The 15688-nt window shown below is 41.8% G+C and overlaps 1 protein-coding gene across 1 annotated transcript in view; it reads left to right on the top strand.

Moving 5' to 3' along the window:
• polq (polymerase (DNA directed), theta) overlaps positions 1-15688 on the top strand; it is a 112932-nt gene that overhangs the window by 35918 nt on the left and 61326 nt on the right. Inside the window, exons 10-16 of the mRNA XM_061906837.1 lie at positions 8-149; positions 5446-5592; positions 8842-9054; positions 9128-9270; positions 9339-9525; positions 14952-15094; positions 15175-15368. Coding sequence (XP_061762821.1) covers positions 8-149; positions 5446-5592; positions 8842-9054; positions 9128-9270; positions 9339-9525; positions 14952-15094; positions 15175-15368 — 1169 coding nt within the window. The remainder of the gene's footprint in view (positions 1-7; positions 150-5445; positions 5593-8841; positions 9055-9127; positions 9271-9338; positions 9526-14951; positions 15095-15174; positions 15369-15688) is intronic.

Here is a 15688-nt window from a genome sequence, read left to right as displayed (position 1 = left end):
CGTGAAGGGCGACGACGAACACATTGTCAGCTTGTGTTACGAGACGGTGCGGGACGGCCACTCCGTGTTGCTCTTCTGTCCGTCCAAGAACTGGTGTGAGAAACTGGCCGACAGCATCGCCAGGGAATTCTACAACCTCAAACATACTCGTAGGTTTTCCTTTTCTCCCACAATACTAATGAATTGTTGTCGTGACATGAGCTAATTGACAGCATTTGTTATTGTGAAATTTACTGGCTACTATCCATCCATCCATTTCCTACCGCTTATTCCTTTTTGGGGTCGCGGGGGGCGCTGGGGCCTATCTCAGCTACAATCGGGCTGAAGGCGGGGTACACCCTGGACAAGTCGCCACCTCATCGCAGGGCCAACACAGATAGACAGACAACATTCACACTCACATTCAAACACTAGGGCCAATTTAGTGTTGCCAATCAACCTATCCCCAGGTGCATGTCTTTGGAAGTGGGAGGAAGCCGGAGTACCCGGAGGGAACCCACGCATTCACGGGGAGAACATGCAAACTCCACACAGAAAGATCCCAAGCTTGGGATTGAACCCAGGACTGCAGGAGCTTTGTATTGTGAGGCAGACGCACTAACCCCTCTGCCACCGTGAAGCCCTACTGGCTAATAATTTAATTTAATATGTTATACTCCGATAGGGCTGGGCGATATGGCCTTTTTTTTTGATATCTCTATATTTTAAAGGGAAACATTATCACCAGACCTATGTAAGAGTCAATATATTCCTTGATGTTGCAGAAAAAAGACCAAATGTTTTTTTAATCGATTTCCGAACTCTAAATGGGTGAATTTGGCGATTTAAATGCCTTTCAATTGTTCGCTGTCGGAGCGATGACCTTTCACCTGTGACGTTACAATGGGAAGCAATCCGCCATTTTCCAAAACACATTACACACACAAATCAAATCAGCTCTGTTATTTTCCGTTTTTTCGACTGTTTTCCGTACCTTGGAGACATCATGCCTCGTCGGTGTGTTGTTGGAGGGTGTAACAACATGATCAGAGACGGATTTAAGTTGACTTACGTAGAGTGTGCATCGATTAGCACGGCATGCTAATCGATGCTAACATGCTATTTAGGCTAGCTGTATGTACAGATTGCATCGTTATGCCTCATTTGTAGCTATATTTGCATCCAGCCTTTCCCTTCACCCACATTTAATGCCAAACAAACACATACCAATCGACGGATTCAAGTTGCACCAGTGTCAAAAGATGCGAAAGTCCCTCGTTTGTTCTGCACACTGTACCTACGACAGCGATGCTACGACAGAGATGTGTGGATATCCTGCGACACTCAAAGCAGATGCATTTCCAACGATAAAGTCAACGAAATCACTAAGGTGAGTTTTGTTGATGTTATTGACTTATGTGCTAATCAGACATATTTGGTCACGGCATGACTGCCAGCTAATCGATGCTAACATGCTATATAGACTAGCTGTATGTACATTTGTAGCTATATTTGTATCCAGCCTTTCCCTCCACCCACATTTAATGCCAAACAAACACTTACCATTTGACAGATTTAAGTTGCTCCAGTGGTCAAAAGATGCAATCGTTGGTTAGAAGGCGATCGCCGAATAGCTTTAATAGTTATTCGCTCAATAGCTTCAGTTTCTTCTTCAATTTCGTTTTCACTATCTGCCTCCACACTTCAACCATCCGTTTCAATACAAGCGTAATCTGTTGAATCGCTTAAGTCGCTGAAATCCGAGTCTGAATCCGAGATAATGTCGCTATATCTTGCTGTGCTATCCGCCATGTTTGTTTGTATTGGCATCACTATGTGACGTCACAGGAAAATGGACGGGTGGATTTACAGATAGCGAAAATCAGGCACTTTAAAGCCTTTTTTTCGGGATATTCCATGATGGGTAAAATTTTGAAAAAAACTTAGAAAAATAAAATAAGCCATTGGGGACTGATTTGTATCGGTTTTAACCCTTCTGAAATTGTGATAATGTTCCCCTTTAAGGCCATATCGCGATACAGGATATACAATCCCCATATTTTGTCTTAGCCTTGAATGAACACTTGATGCATATAATCACAGCAGTATGATGATTTTATGTGTCTACATTAAAACATTCTTGTTCATATAGGGCTGGGTGATATATCGATATAGTCGATATATCGCAAGTTTGTGTCCGTGCGATATAGACTCTGGCTATATCGTGATATTTGAGTATACGTTTTCACGCAGTTCCTTTTAGCTGCTGGCATTACACTACAGGCTTTTCCCACTCCATGTGTCTCCTTCTCACAGACAGCAAGCGCACCTTCTTACAAACGTCACGTACTGACCAAAAGTGTATCTATTAAACAGTTATTAAGCAGTGGCACAAACATTCATGTCATTTCTAAAACAGAAAGTGCAAGATCTTTAGAGACATTTTAAAACAAGCTATGAGTGCACTTTTGTGCATGATGTCACTAAGGTGACATATCAAAACAACACTAAATTAAAGTGCACTTTGCACAGAACGCCACTACAATAGTTTAAAACAAATAAAGTGCACTTTTGTGCATGATGTCACACAATGTATTGCAATAAGTGTCAAATAAAAATGAGCTGCATAATAGGAAATCAAATAGTGTTCGTCCTTCGCTATGTGGTAGGTTCCTGTGGACGTTATCTCCTTCTGTTGTGACTATTTTTTTACACGGGGTTGATCTGGAAATGGTTGCCTCTGCATTTTGATGGTGTGGGCGTGTGGCACCGAATGGAGATGTTGAAATGCGGAGTAAGCACTCTTCATTCTGTAGCAGGTGACTTTCTCAATGATGCTACATATTAACAGTACTATTACTTTTTGTAGCAACACTTTTGCCCCAAACTTGACAAATTACGGTTGTCTGTTTGACATATTCCCACTTGAAGCCAAACCACCGCCAGACGATGGACCCCCTGCTGTTTTACTTGGGAATTAATTCGTCCTTCATTTGTTACCAGATTTGCACCTTCTTTCTCTTGTATTACCACTCGCACGGCTCTGCTAGCACCACAGCTAACGTTACCCATGCTGCTATCTCTCTGCTCCGCGAGGGTGGATACGTATGTGACGTATGACGTCACAGTATGTGACATATGTAAGAATGTGCGCTTGCTCTCTGTGAGAAGGAGAGACCAGAAAGAGTGAGAAAAGCCTGCAGTGTAATGCACGCAGCTAAAACTGTGTGAGAACGTATACTCCAATATCACGATATAGTCATTTTATATGTCGCACAGTGACAAACCCGCAATATATTGAGTATATCGATATATCGCCCAGCATTAGACTCAGACTTAGACAAACTTTATTGATCCCCATGGGAAATTGTTACACACAGTGTCTCAGTTACAAAGGATGGAAAGGGTATAGTAGCAATATAACCTACAGTCTTGGTCAAAAGTTTACATACACTTGTAAAGAACATAATGTCATGGCTGTCTTGAGTTTCCAATCATTTCTACAACTCTTATTTTTTTGTGACAGAGTGATTGGAGCACAAACTTGTTGGTCACAAAAAAAACATTCGAGAAGTTTGGTTCTGTTATGAATTTATTATGGGTCTACTAAAAATGTGAACAAATGTGCTGGGTCAAAAGTAAACATACAGCAATGTTAATATCTGCTTACAAGTCCATTGGCAAGTTTCACTGCAATAAGGCGCTTTTGGTAGCCATCCACAAGCTTCTGCTTGAATGTTTGACCACTCTTCTTGACAAAATTGGTGCATTTCAGCAAAATGTTTTCGGTTCTGACCATACTTGCCAACCCTCCCGATTTACCCGGGAGACTCATGAATTTCAGTGCCCCTCCCAAAAATCTCCCATTGCAACCATTTTCCCGAATTTCTCCCAATTTCCACGCGGACAACAATATTGGGGGTGAGCCTTAAAGGCACTGCCTTTAGTGTCCTCTAAAACCTGTCGTCACCTCCGCTTTTCCTCCATACAAACAGCGTGCAGACCCTGCCCCATAATATATGCGACTTCTACACACACATAGGTGAATGCAAGCACACTTGGTCAACAACTATACAAGTCACACTGAGGGTGGCCGTATAAACAACTTTAACACTGTTACAAGTATGCGCCACACTGTGAACCCACACCAAACAAGAATGACAAACACATTTTGAGAGAAAATCTGCACCGTAACACAACATAAATACAACAGAACAAATTCCCAGAACCCCTTGCAGCACTAACTCTTCCGGGTCGCTACAATATACTAACCCCCCCCCACACACACACATACACACCCGTCTCCCGAATTCGGAGGTCTCAAGGTTGTCAAGTATGATTCTGACATGGACTTGTTTCTTCAGCATTGTCCACACAATTAAATCTGGAAGGCCATTTTAAAAACTTCATTCTAGCCTGATTTAGCCATTCCTTTATCACTTTTGACGTGTGTTTGGGGTCATTGTCCTGTTGGAACACTCAACTGTGCCCAAGACCCAACCTTCGGGCTGATGATTTTAGCTTGTCCTGAAAAATTTGGAGGTAATCCTCTTTTTTTATTGTCCCATTTACTCTCTGTAAAGCACCTGTTCCATTGGCAGCAAAACAGACCCAGAGCATAATACTACCACCACCATTCTTGACGGTATGCATGGTGTTTCTGGGATTAAAAACTTCACCTTTTCTCCTCCAAACATATTGCTGGATATTGTGGCCAAACAGCTCAATTTTTGTTTCATCTGACATCACATGGACAAAGATAAGACCTTCTGGAGGAAAGTTCTGTGGTTAGATGAAACAAAAATGTAGTTGTTTGGCCACAATACCCAGCAATATATTTGGAGGAGGCAAGAGGAGGCCTTTAATCCCAGGAACACCATTCCTACCGTAAGGAGAAGTCCCTTTTACTGGCGCTAACAACATGCTAAACGCAAAGAAAAAGCTAAAATACTGCTTCCAGTTCAATTTGTCACTACACAGATAACCACGCATTTTTGCATTTTGGATGTGTTTATCTGGAAAAATAAAAATTCATAAGAGGAAAACCGCACAAAATCCAATTTTATGGCAATATTTTAATCTAAATCAACCGTTTTTCGTTTGTTTTAAAATCTGCCATATATATAATAAAAATCGAAAAACGACCCTAAATTTTTTATTTTCTTATTTGCGTTTAACCCCGCCTTCTGCCCTTGGGCAGCTGGGATAGTCTCCAGTGACCCCATAAGGGACAAGCCGTAGCAAAATGGATGGATGGGATTTGCCTTTAAGAATTGGAAATAGAATGAACGTAATGTAATGTACACGGACCCATCACCTAAAAAAAAAAGGTATTTTGTTTTTGTCTTACAAAGTATTATTGCAAAATAAAAAAAAGGGTTTTGAAAAAGAGCGTCTCATAAATCGTTTTAAAATTGTTTACTTTATTTTACAAAATAAATATTTAATGCATTGTTTTTATTCCAGGACTCGGCGGTGAATCAGAAGCCCCGCCCGTGGGCCTGGACCACCAGCGACTAGGGGACGTCATAGCCCAGTTGAGTCGTACTCCAGCTGGGCTGGACCCCGTACTCAAACGCACTGTACCATGGGGCGTGGGCTTCCACCATGCTGGTAAACACATTCTGCAAATTTGGATACTTTTGGACAGATGTAGGAGATAATAAAGATCGAACGAGATATTTTTTTTTTTTTTTAAGGCCGATACCGATTATGAGTCGTCAGGGACATATGCGCCGATATACATTTCTGCCGGTGGGTGCGCCGATATACATTTCTGCCTGTGGGTGCTCGGTGCAGTCAGGGCGTTGAGGGGATCCAGTTTGGTGGCTGCAGGATTAGGTCTCTGCTTTTTGCAGATGATGTGGTCCTGATGGCTTCATCCGGCCAGGATCTTCAGCTCTCACTGGATCGGTTTGCAGCAGAGTGTGAAGTGACTGGGATGAGAATCAACACCTCCAAGTCCGAGTTCATGGTTCTCGTCCGGGAAAGGATGGAGTGCCATCTCAAGGTTGGGGAGGAGATCTTGCCTCAAGTGGAGGAGTTCAAGTACCTCGGAGTCTTGTTTACGAGTGAGGGAAGAGTGGATGGTGAGATCGACAGGCGGATCGGTGCGGCGTCTTCATTAATGCGGACGCTGTATCGATCCGTTGTGGTGAAGAAGGAGCTGAGCCAGAAGGCAAAGCTCTCAATTTACTTTTCGATCTACGTTCTCATGCTCACCTATGGTCATGAGCTATGGGTTATGACCGAAAGGACAAGATCACAGGTACAAGCAGCCCAAATGAGTTTCCTCTGCTGGGTGGTGGGGCTCTCCCTTAGAGATAGGATGAGAAGCTATGTCATCCGGGGGGAGCTCAAAGTAAAGCCGCTGCTCCTCCACATCGAGAGGAGCCATATGAGGTGGTTTGGCATCTGGTCAGGATGCCACCCGAACGCCTCCCTAGGGAGGTCTTTTGGGCACGTCCGAGCAGTAGGAGGCCACGGGGAAGACCCAGGACACGTTGGGAAGACTATGTCTCCCGGCTGGCCTGGGAACGCCTCGGGATACCCCGGGAAGAGCTGGACGAAGTGGCTGGGGAGAAGAAAGTTTGGGCTTCCCTACTTAGGCTGCTGCCTCCGCGACCTGACCTCGGATAAGGGGAAGAAGATGGATGGAAGGATGAATAGATGGATCGGTGCTCGGTGTGTGTACTAGTGTTGTCCCAATACCCATATTTTGGTACCGGTCCCAAATGTTTAGTCTGCTGATGTATGCAGTAACATAGAGAGAGAGAAAGAGAGTCTCTTGTGGAAAAGCGGCAAAACGTTTCTTTGCTTGCATCAAAGTGACGTCAATCTTCGGCCCTCGAAAGCCATATACCACACCGTGATTGGTAGATTCCTTCAGCTCCACACACAACGCTGTCCAGCGCCATTCATATAAAACTCGCAGGCCACACTAACATTAAACTTTCATATTAAGGTGGGGGCCGCAAAATAACGTCTGAGAACCCTGTTCTACAAACCCCGTTTCCATATGAGTTGGAAAATTGTGTTAGATGTAAATATAAACGGAATACAATGATTTGCAAATCCTTTTCAACCCATATTCAGTTGAATGCACAACAAAAACAAAGTTTTTGATGTTCAAACTCATAAACTTTATTTTTTTTTTTGCAAATAATAATTAACTTAGAATTTCATGGCTGCAACACGTGCCAAAGTAGTTGAGAAAGGGCATGTTCACCACTGTGTTACATCACCTTTTCTTTTAACAACACTCAAAAAACTTTTGGGAACTGAGGAAACTAATTGTTGAAGCTTTGAAAGTGGAATTCTTTCCCATTCTTGTTTTATGTAGAGCTTCAGTTGTTCAACAGTCCAGGGTCTCCGCTGTCGTATTTTACGCTTCATAATGCGCCACACATTTACGATGGGAGACAGGTCTGGACTGCAGGCGGGCAAGGAAAGTACCCGCAGTCTTTTTTTACGAAGCCACGCTGTTGTAACGTGCTGAATGTGGCCTGGCATTGTCTTGCTGAAAGGCGTCCATGAAAAAGACGGCGCTTCGATGGCAGCATGTTTTGTTCCAAAACCTTTATGTACCTTTCAGCATTAATGGTGCCTTCACAGATGTGTAAGTTACCCATGCTTTGGGCACTAATGCACTCCCATACCATCACAGATGCTGGCTTTTGAACTTTGCGCCGATAACAGTTTGGATGGTTCGCTTCCCCTTTGGTCCGGATGACACGATGTAGAATATTTCCAAAAACAATTTGAAATGTGGACTCGTTACAGAACACTTTTCCATTTTGCATCAGTCCATCTTAGATGATCTCGGGCCCAGAGAAGCCAGCGGTGTTTCTGGATGTTGTTGATAAATGGCTTTCGCTTTGCATAGTAGAGCTTTAACTCGCACTTACAGATGTAGCGACCAATTGTATTTAGTGACAGTGGTTTTCTGAAGTGTTCCTGAGCCCATGTGGTGATGATATCCTTTAGAGATGAATTTACCATGAATTGATTAACGTGGACCCCGACTTAAACAAGTTGAAAAACTTATTTGGGTGTTACCATTTAGTGGTCAATTGTACGGAATATGTACTGAACTGTGCAATCTACTAATAAAAGTATCAATCAATCAAAGATTGATGTTGGTTTTTGATGCAGTGCCGTCTGAGGGATCGAAGGTCACAGTTATTCAATGTTGGTTTCCGGCCATGCCGCATACGTGGAGTGATTTCTCCAGATTCTCTGGACCTTTTGATGATATTATGGACCGTAGATGTTGAAACCCCTAAATCTCTTGCAATTGCACTTTGAGAAACATTGTTCTTAAACTTTTGGACCGTTTTCTCACGCAGTTGTGGACAAAGAGGTGTACCTCGCCCCATCCTTTCTGGTGAAAGACTGAGCATTTTTTTGGGAAGCTGTTTTTATACCCAATCATGGCACCCACCTGTTCAAAATTAGCCTGCACACCTGTGGGATGTTCCAAATAAGTGTTTGATGAGCATTCCTCAACTTTATCAGTATTTATTGCCACCTTTCCCATCTTCTTTGTCACGTGTTGCTGGCATCAAATACTTAAGTTAATGATTATTTGCAAAAAAAAAAAATTTAATCAGTTTGAACATCAAATATGTTGTCTTTGTAGCATATTCAACTGAATATGGGTTGAAAAGGGTTTGCAAATCATTGTATTCCGTTTATATTTACATCTAACACATTTCCCAACTCATATGTTTGCAAATCATTTTATTCCGTTTATATTTACATCCAATACATTTCCCAACTCATATGGAAATGGGGTTTGTACAAACAATGCGAGGTTTGCACTTCGGAATGTTTGGCAAGTAGCTTGTGTGTGTCTTCAAGGTCTCACCTTTGATGAACGCGACGTCTTGGAGGGAGCCTTCCGTCAGGGCATGGTCAAGGTCTTGGCTGCCACCTCCACCCTCTCATCAGGTGTCAATCTCCCCGCCCGTAGAGTCATCATCAGGACCCCGACGTTCAACGGCCACCTGCTGGACCCACTCACATACAAACAGATGGCTGGACGAGCGGGGAGGAAAGGAGTGGACACCACAGGTAGGACAACTATAGCAAAATAGTCTTTGTACCCACTGATTGATTTAACTGGAGGATTTTGTTCTTTTCCCAGGTGAGAGTGTGCTGGTGTGTAAGGAGGCGGAGCGTCAGAAAGGTATCACCCTCCTGAGTGGTGATCTTCAGCCAATCAGGAGCTGCTTAGTGAGAAAGGAGGGAGAAGGCGTCACCACCAGCATGCTGCGAGCCATTTTGGAGGTCGGCTGGTCGCCAAGTCACGTTGTACTTGATCGTTTTATGCCGAGTCGTGTCATTCCAACCGGCAGATCATCGTGGGGGGTGTAGCCAGCAGTCCGAGCGATGTCAGGACGTACGCCTCGTGCTCACTGCTGGCTGCCAGCAAGGATGAGTCCAAGGATGAGTCCAAGGAAGGGACCAGCAAGGGAGCGATTGAGGCTTGTGTTGAATGGCTGATGGAGAACGAATTCATCAGCGTGCAGAAAGACGGACAAGGTACAGTGCGGTCCCCTCTAAGGTTTCTCATTGTCCCATTAGGTTGAGTTTTTCTTTGCCCTGATATGGGATCTGTGCCGAGGGTGTCGTGGCTTGTGCAGCCCTTTTTTAGACACTCTTGATTTAGGGCTATATAAGTAAAAAACATTGATTGATTGATTGAGTACTACAATACACTACCTTGTAGGGCTGTGAATCTTTGGGCACCATTCGATCCGATTCTTGCAATGACTATTCTATTCAAAATCAATTCTTGATTTAAACAGATTCTCGCAATGTATTATTTGGGTAAAATCAAAGGGATTCTCGATTTAAAACGATTCTTAATTCACACCGACTCTCGCAATGTATTGGGTAAAATCGAATGGATTCTCAATTTAACACAGTTTTCGATTCAAACCGATTCTCGCAATGTATCTGGTAAAATTTGAATTGGTTCTCGATTTAACAGGATTCTTAATTCACACTGATTCTCGCTGTGTATTTGGTAAAAATGGAATTGAGTCTCGATTCAAGACGATTCTCAATTCACACCGATTCTCGCAATGTATATGGTAAAAATCTAATTGAGTCTCGATTCAACACAGTTTTCGATTTAAACCGATTCTCGCAATGTATTTGGTAAAAATCGAAACGATTCTCGATTCAACGTGACTTTCAATTTAAACCGATTCTCGCATTGTATTTGGTAAAAATCTAATTGATTCTCGATTCAACATGATTCTCAATTCACACCGATTCTCGCAATGTATTTGGTAAAAATCTAATTGATTCTCGATTCAAAACACAGTTTTCGATTCAAACCGATTCTCGCAATGTATTTGGTAAAAATCTAAATGATTCTAAATTCAACACGAATCTCTGTTCACACCGATTCTTGCAATGTATTTGGTAAAAATCAAAACGATTCTCGATTCAGACAAATTCTTGCAATATATTTGTTATAAATCAAATTGACTCTCGATTTGACACTTTTCGATTCAAACTGATTCTCGCAGTGTATTTGAAAAAATCATTCATTCCCGATGCAACACGATTCTCATTTCACACCGATTCTCGAAATGTATTTGGTAAAAATCTAATTAATTCTCGATTCAACACGATTTTCAATTCACACCGATTTTCGCAATGTATTTGGTAAAATTGTAAGTGATTCTCGATTTAACATGATTCTTAATTCACACTGATTCTCGCTGTGTATTTGGTAAAAATGGGATCGAGTCTCGATTCAAGACAGTTCTCATTTCAAAATACATTTCTCGCAAAGTATATGGTAAAAATCTAATAGATTCTCGATTCAACACAGTTTTCGATTCAAACCGATTCTGGGAATGTATTTGGTAAAAATCTAATTGATTTTCAATTCAAAACACAGTTTTCGATTCAAACAGATTCTCGCAATGTATTTGGTAAAAATCTAAATGATTCTCAATTCAAACCGATTCTCGGAATGTATTTGGTAAAAATCGAATTGATTCTCGATTCAACACGATTCTCAATTAACACTGATTCTCCAATATATTTGGTAAAAATCTAATTGATTCTCGATTCAACACGATTCTCAATGCACACCGATTTTCGTAATGTATTTGGTAAAAAGCGAAACGATTCTCAATTCTAACAGATTCTCGCAATGTATTTGGTAAAAATCGAATTGATTCTCGATTTAACACGATTCTCAATTCACACGATTCTGACATTGTATTTGGTAAAAATCGAATCGATTCTCGACAACACGATTCTCACAGTGTATTTGGTGAAAATCGAATCGATTTTCGCAATGTATTTGGTAAAAATCGAATTGATTCTCGATTCAACATGATTCTCAATTCACACCGATTCTTGCAATGTATTTAGTAAAAATCGAACCGATTGTCGACTCAACGCGGTTCTTGCAATATATTTGGTAAAAATAGAATTAATTCTTGATTTAGCACGATTCTCAATTCACAGCGATTCTCGCAATGTATTTGGTAAAAATAAAAACTATTCTTGATTCAAACAGATTCTTGCGATATATTTGGTATAAATCGAATTGATTCTCGATTTGACCCGATTTTTGATTCAAACCGATTCTTGCAATGTATTTGGTAAAAATCGAATTGATTCTCGATTCAACACAATTCTCAATTCACACCGATTCTCGCAATGTATTTGGTAAAAATCAAAACAATTCTCAATTCAAACCGATTCTCGCCATGCACTTGGTAAAAATCTGATCGATTCTCGACTCAACACAATTCTCTCTATGTATTTGGTAAAAATCGAATTGATTCTCTATTCAACATGATTCTCCATTCACACTGATTCTCGCAATGTATTTGGTGAAAATGTAATTGATTTTCGGTTTAAAACGATTTTCGATTCAAACTGACTCTCGAAATATATTTGCTAAATATCTGATTGATTTTCGAGGAAAAGTCTAAAAAATCCCAAAAAAGGTTAAAAATCACACCCAGAATGGAGATCCACAAGTCCCGCTGCAGGCCCAGGGCGTCCCGGGGACCCGGGAATGACCAAAAGGCACCCAGGAGAGAACCAGCGAAAGTGGGAGAGAAATCCAACACGATTCTCAATTCACACTGATTTTCGCAATGTATTCGAAAAAAATCGAAGCGATTTTTAAATTCAAACCTATTCTCACACCCCTGCTAGGTTCAATTGTTTTGGTTATAGTTGTCCTTTGTTCAACACTTATTTATGCCAGACAGGATCACTAATAATTAATTTCCGTTGTAGTAAGAATCATTGAAAATAAAACAAATATTTTCATAGCTAGCGCATTACATTTTTTTACAACCATCTAAATACATGTAATAACACATTAGTCACCTTTAAAGTACCACCGACAGTCACACACACACTAGGTGTGGTGAAATTAGCCCTCTGCATTTTGACCCATCCCCTTGTTCCACCCCCTGGGAGGTGAGGGGAGCAGTGAGCAACAGTGGTGGCCACGCTCGGGAATCATTTTGGTGATTTAACGCCCGATTCCAACCCTTGATGCTGAGTGCCCAGCAGGGAGGTAATGGGTCCTCATGGTTATAGTCTTTAGACGGGGTTTGAACTAGGGCTGGGCGATATTGCCTTTTTTAATACCGCAATATTTTTTAGGCCATATCGCGATATACAATATATTTCTCTGTATTTTGCCTTAGCCTTGAATGAACACTGGATACATATAATCACAGCAGTATGGTGATTCAATGTGTCTACATTAAAACATTCTTGTTCATACTGCACTAATATATGCTACTTTTAAACTTTCATGCAGAGAAGGAAATCACGACTAAGTCAATTTACCATAACTGTATTTATTAAAGTTATTAGCAGGTGACTTTTCAAATGATGCTACATATTAGCAGTAATGCTACTTTTGGTAGCAACGCTTGTGCCCCACACATGACAAATTAAAGTAGTCTATTCGACATATTCCCGCTTGAAGCCGAACCACCGCCAGACGATGGATCCCGTGCTGTTTTTATCGGGAATTAATTATATTCTTTCATTTGTTACGAGATTCGCACCTTCTTTCTCTTGCAACAACCCGCTAGCATTACAGCTAACGCTAACCACGCCGCTACCTCTCTGCTGAGCGAGGGCGTATACGTATGACGTGACAGTATGTGACGTATGTAAGAATGTGCGCCTGCTTGTCTGTGAGAAGGAGACACAAGGAAGAGCGAGGAGAGCCTGTAGTGTAATGCCCGCAGCTAAAAACAACTGTGTGAGAACGTCTACTCGAATATTACGATATAGTCATTTTCTATATCGCACAAAGACAAAAACCCGCAATATATCGCGTATATCGATATATCGCCCAGCGCTAGTTTGAACTCACGACCTACCAATCTCAGGGCGGACACTCTAACGACAAGGCCAATGAGCAGTGGTTTTAACTCCTTTAATCCAATAAAGTAATGATGCCTGATTTTTAGGCTGAGCCAATTAGTGGCCACGATACTGAACAGCGCACTCTGATTGGTTTGGTCTCTTCCAGTGGCCAATAATACCGTAGTATTGATCATTTTAGTCTATTTAGCCATTTTCATGCCAGATAATACTCCATTTAGGACCAAAAAATCGTTTAATATGTAAAAAAAAATCACAAAAAATTCTGTAATGTGATGAAAGTGCAATATTTGAGGTGTGGGATGACTGTACCTTGTTTTTCAACACGGGAGAAGCAAAAACCTGGAAACTATTGTATTTTCTACACTATAGAGCCCACCAGTATATAAGCTCCACCTACTTAATTTTAGACGAAAAACCTATTTTCCCTTATATTAGCCGCCCTGGACTATTGGCCGCAGATACATACGTTTTTATTTATGCAGAAAGATTTAGTTACATACCTTAATTGTTGCCAAACGGTGCCTGTAACATGGCAGTAAAATGGCTGATCAAACAAAACAGAAGTCATTGTGAGGAATTTGCTAAATTGAAACAATCCAGAAAGAATGTCACTGTAAGTTAATAATACTAAAACAGACACTTGTAAAAGTGTTAGTATATAAACTAATGCTAACAATGCTAGCTTAACTCAGTAACGATAGCACGTGCAAATATGCATGAAACCACTTCTACAGACATCACACATGGGACGGTTTAGTAAGTAAGAATTTTTAGTTATATTGTGACGTTGCTCGGAGTGATGCATGAAGAATCCATACGAGTAGTAATAATAATAATAATGGATTAGATTTATATCGCGCTTTTCTATTGTTAGATACTAAAAGTGCTCACAGAGAAGTGGGAACCCATCATTCATTCACACCTGGTGGTGGCAAGCTACATCTGTAGCCACAGCTGCCCTGGGGTAGACTGACGGAAGCGAGGCTGCCAGTTTGGGCTTACGGCCCCTCCGACCACCACCAATCATTCATTCATCATTCATTCACCGGTGTGAGCGGCACCGGGGGCAAGGGTGAAGTGTCCTGCCCAAGGACACAACGGCAGCGATTTGGATGTCAATAGGTGGGAAGCGAACCTGCAACCCTCAGTTTTCTGGCACGGCTGCTCTACCCACTACGCCATGCCGCCCCAAATTGTAGTACTTCTACTTCCAGTTCAAAGCCTTAAACAGCAGGAAACACTTTTTGGTATTTGCCCAGCATCACCTGCAGTGAGCAGACTCATCCAAGTGATGGCTCCATAGCACAAACAATAACACACCATCTGTTTAATTAAAACTATGTGAATAATGGCCGTCAGCGGAAAAAATCCATAAATTAGCCGCACCGTCTTCCAAGCCGCAGGGTTCAAAGTGTAGGAAAAAAAGTAGCGGCTTATTGTCTGGAATTTACGGTACTCCTAGTGTGATGCAGCCAGTGCAGTTTTGCTCCCTTCTTGCATGGTCCGTGCATCCATACCTAATGTTTGTGATAATGAAAAGTGCCTTCTGTCCATTGATGTTTTGTCTCTAGAAGAGCAGTACTGTCCCACTCAGCTCGGTGCTGCCACTCTGTCGTCCTCCCTCTCTCCTCCTGAGGCGCTGGGAATATTTGCAGATCTCCAGCGGGCCATGAAGGGCTTTGTGCTGGAAAATGACCTGCATGTTCTCTATCTGGTATTCAGCATCACTCCACTGCTAACGGTACTTATTTAACTGCAGAACAGTAACGGCAATGTAAACCTCCCCTGCACTAGATCACACCCTTATACGCGGAGTGGACTACCATAGATTGGTACCAGTTCTTCTGTCTGTGGGAGCAGCTGTCCTCGTCCATGAAGAGAGTGGCCGAGTTGGTGGGCATCCAGGAGGGCTTCCTGGCTCGCTCAGTCAGCGGCAGAGTGGTGGCCAAGACGGAAAAGCAACGGAGACAAATGGCTATTCATAAACGGTAACTGTGTGTTCGTTAATTAATTAATTTATTTAAAGGAACAATGCACGTTGATTTAATTATTTCAAGATCTGTGTATCAGCGCTTCATAAGTTCATTTTATCTGTCAAATTGTCAGTGGGCGGGGCTAACGCAAATTTAATCCAATCATGGCTTTGGTCTGAATCCTGGAACTTTCTTTTGGCGGGTAAGGACGATACACTCTTGCTTTTCAGGAGTTCCTGTTAAATGTTTTACACCTCGCACAGTATGTGGAAGCGAGAACTGCTTACCCACAACAGGTAGAAGTCTAATTATAGGAATTAATTGAAGTTATTTAC

This window comes from Nerophis ophidion, linkage group LG01, assembly GCF_033978795.1.
Source record: "Nerophis ophidion isolate RoL-2023_Sa linkage group LG01, RoL_Noph_v1.0, whole genome shotgun sequence".
Classification (NCBI taxonomy): domain Eukaryota; kingdom Metazoa; phylum Chordata; class Actinopteri; order Syngnathiformes; family Syngnathidae; genus Nerophis; species Nerophis ophidion.
Note: the sequence above shows the minus strand (reverse complement) of the source record. Positions and strands in the feature narration are given on the sequence as shown.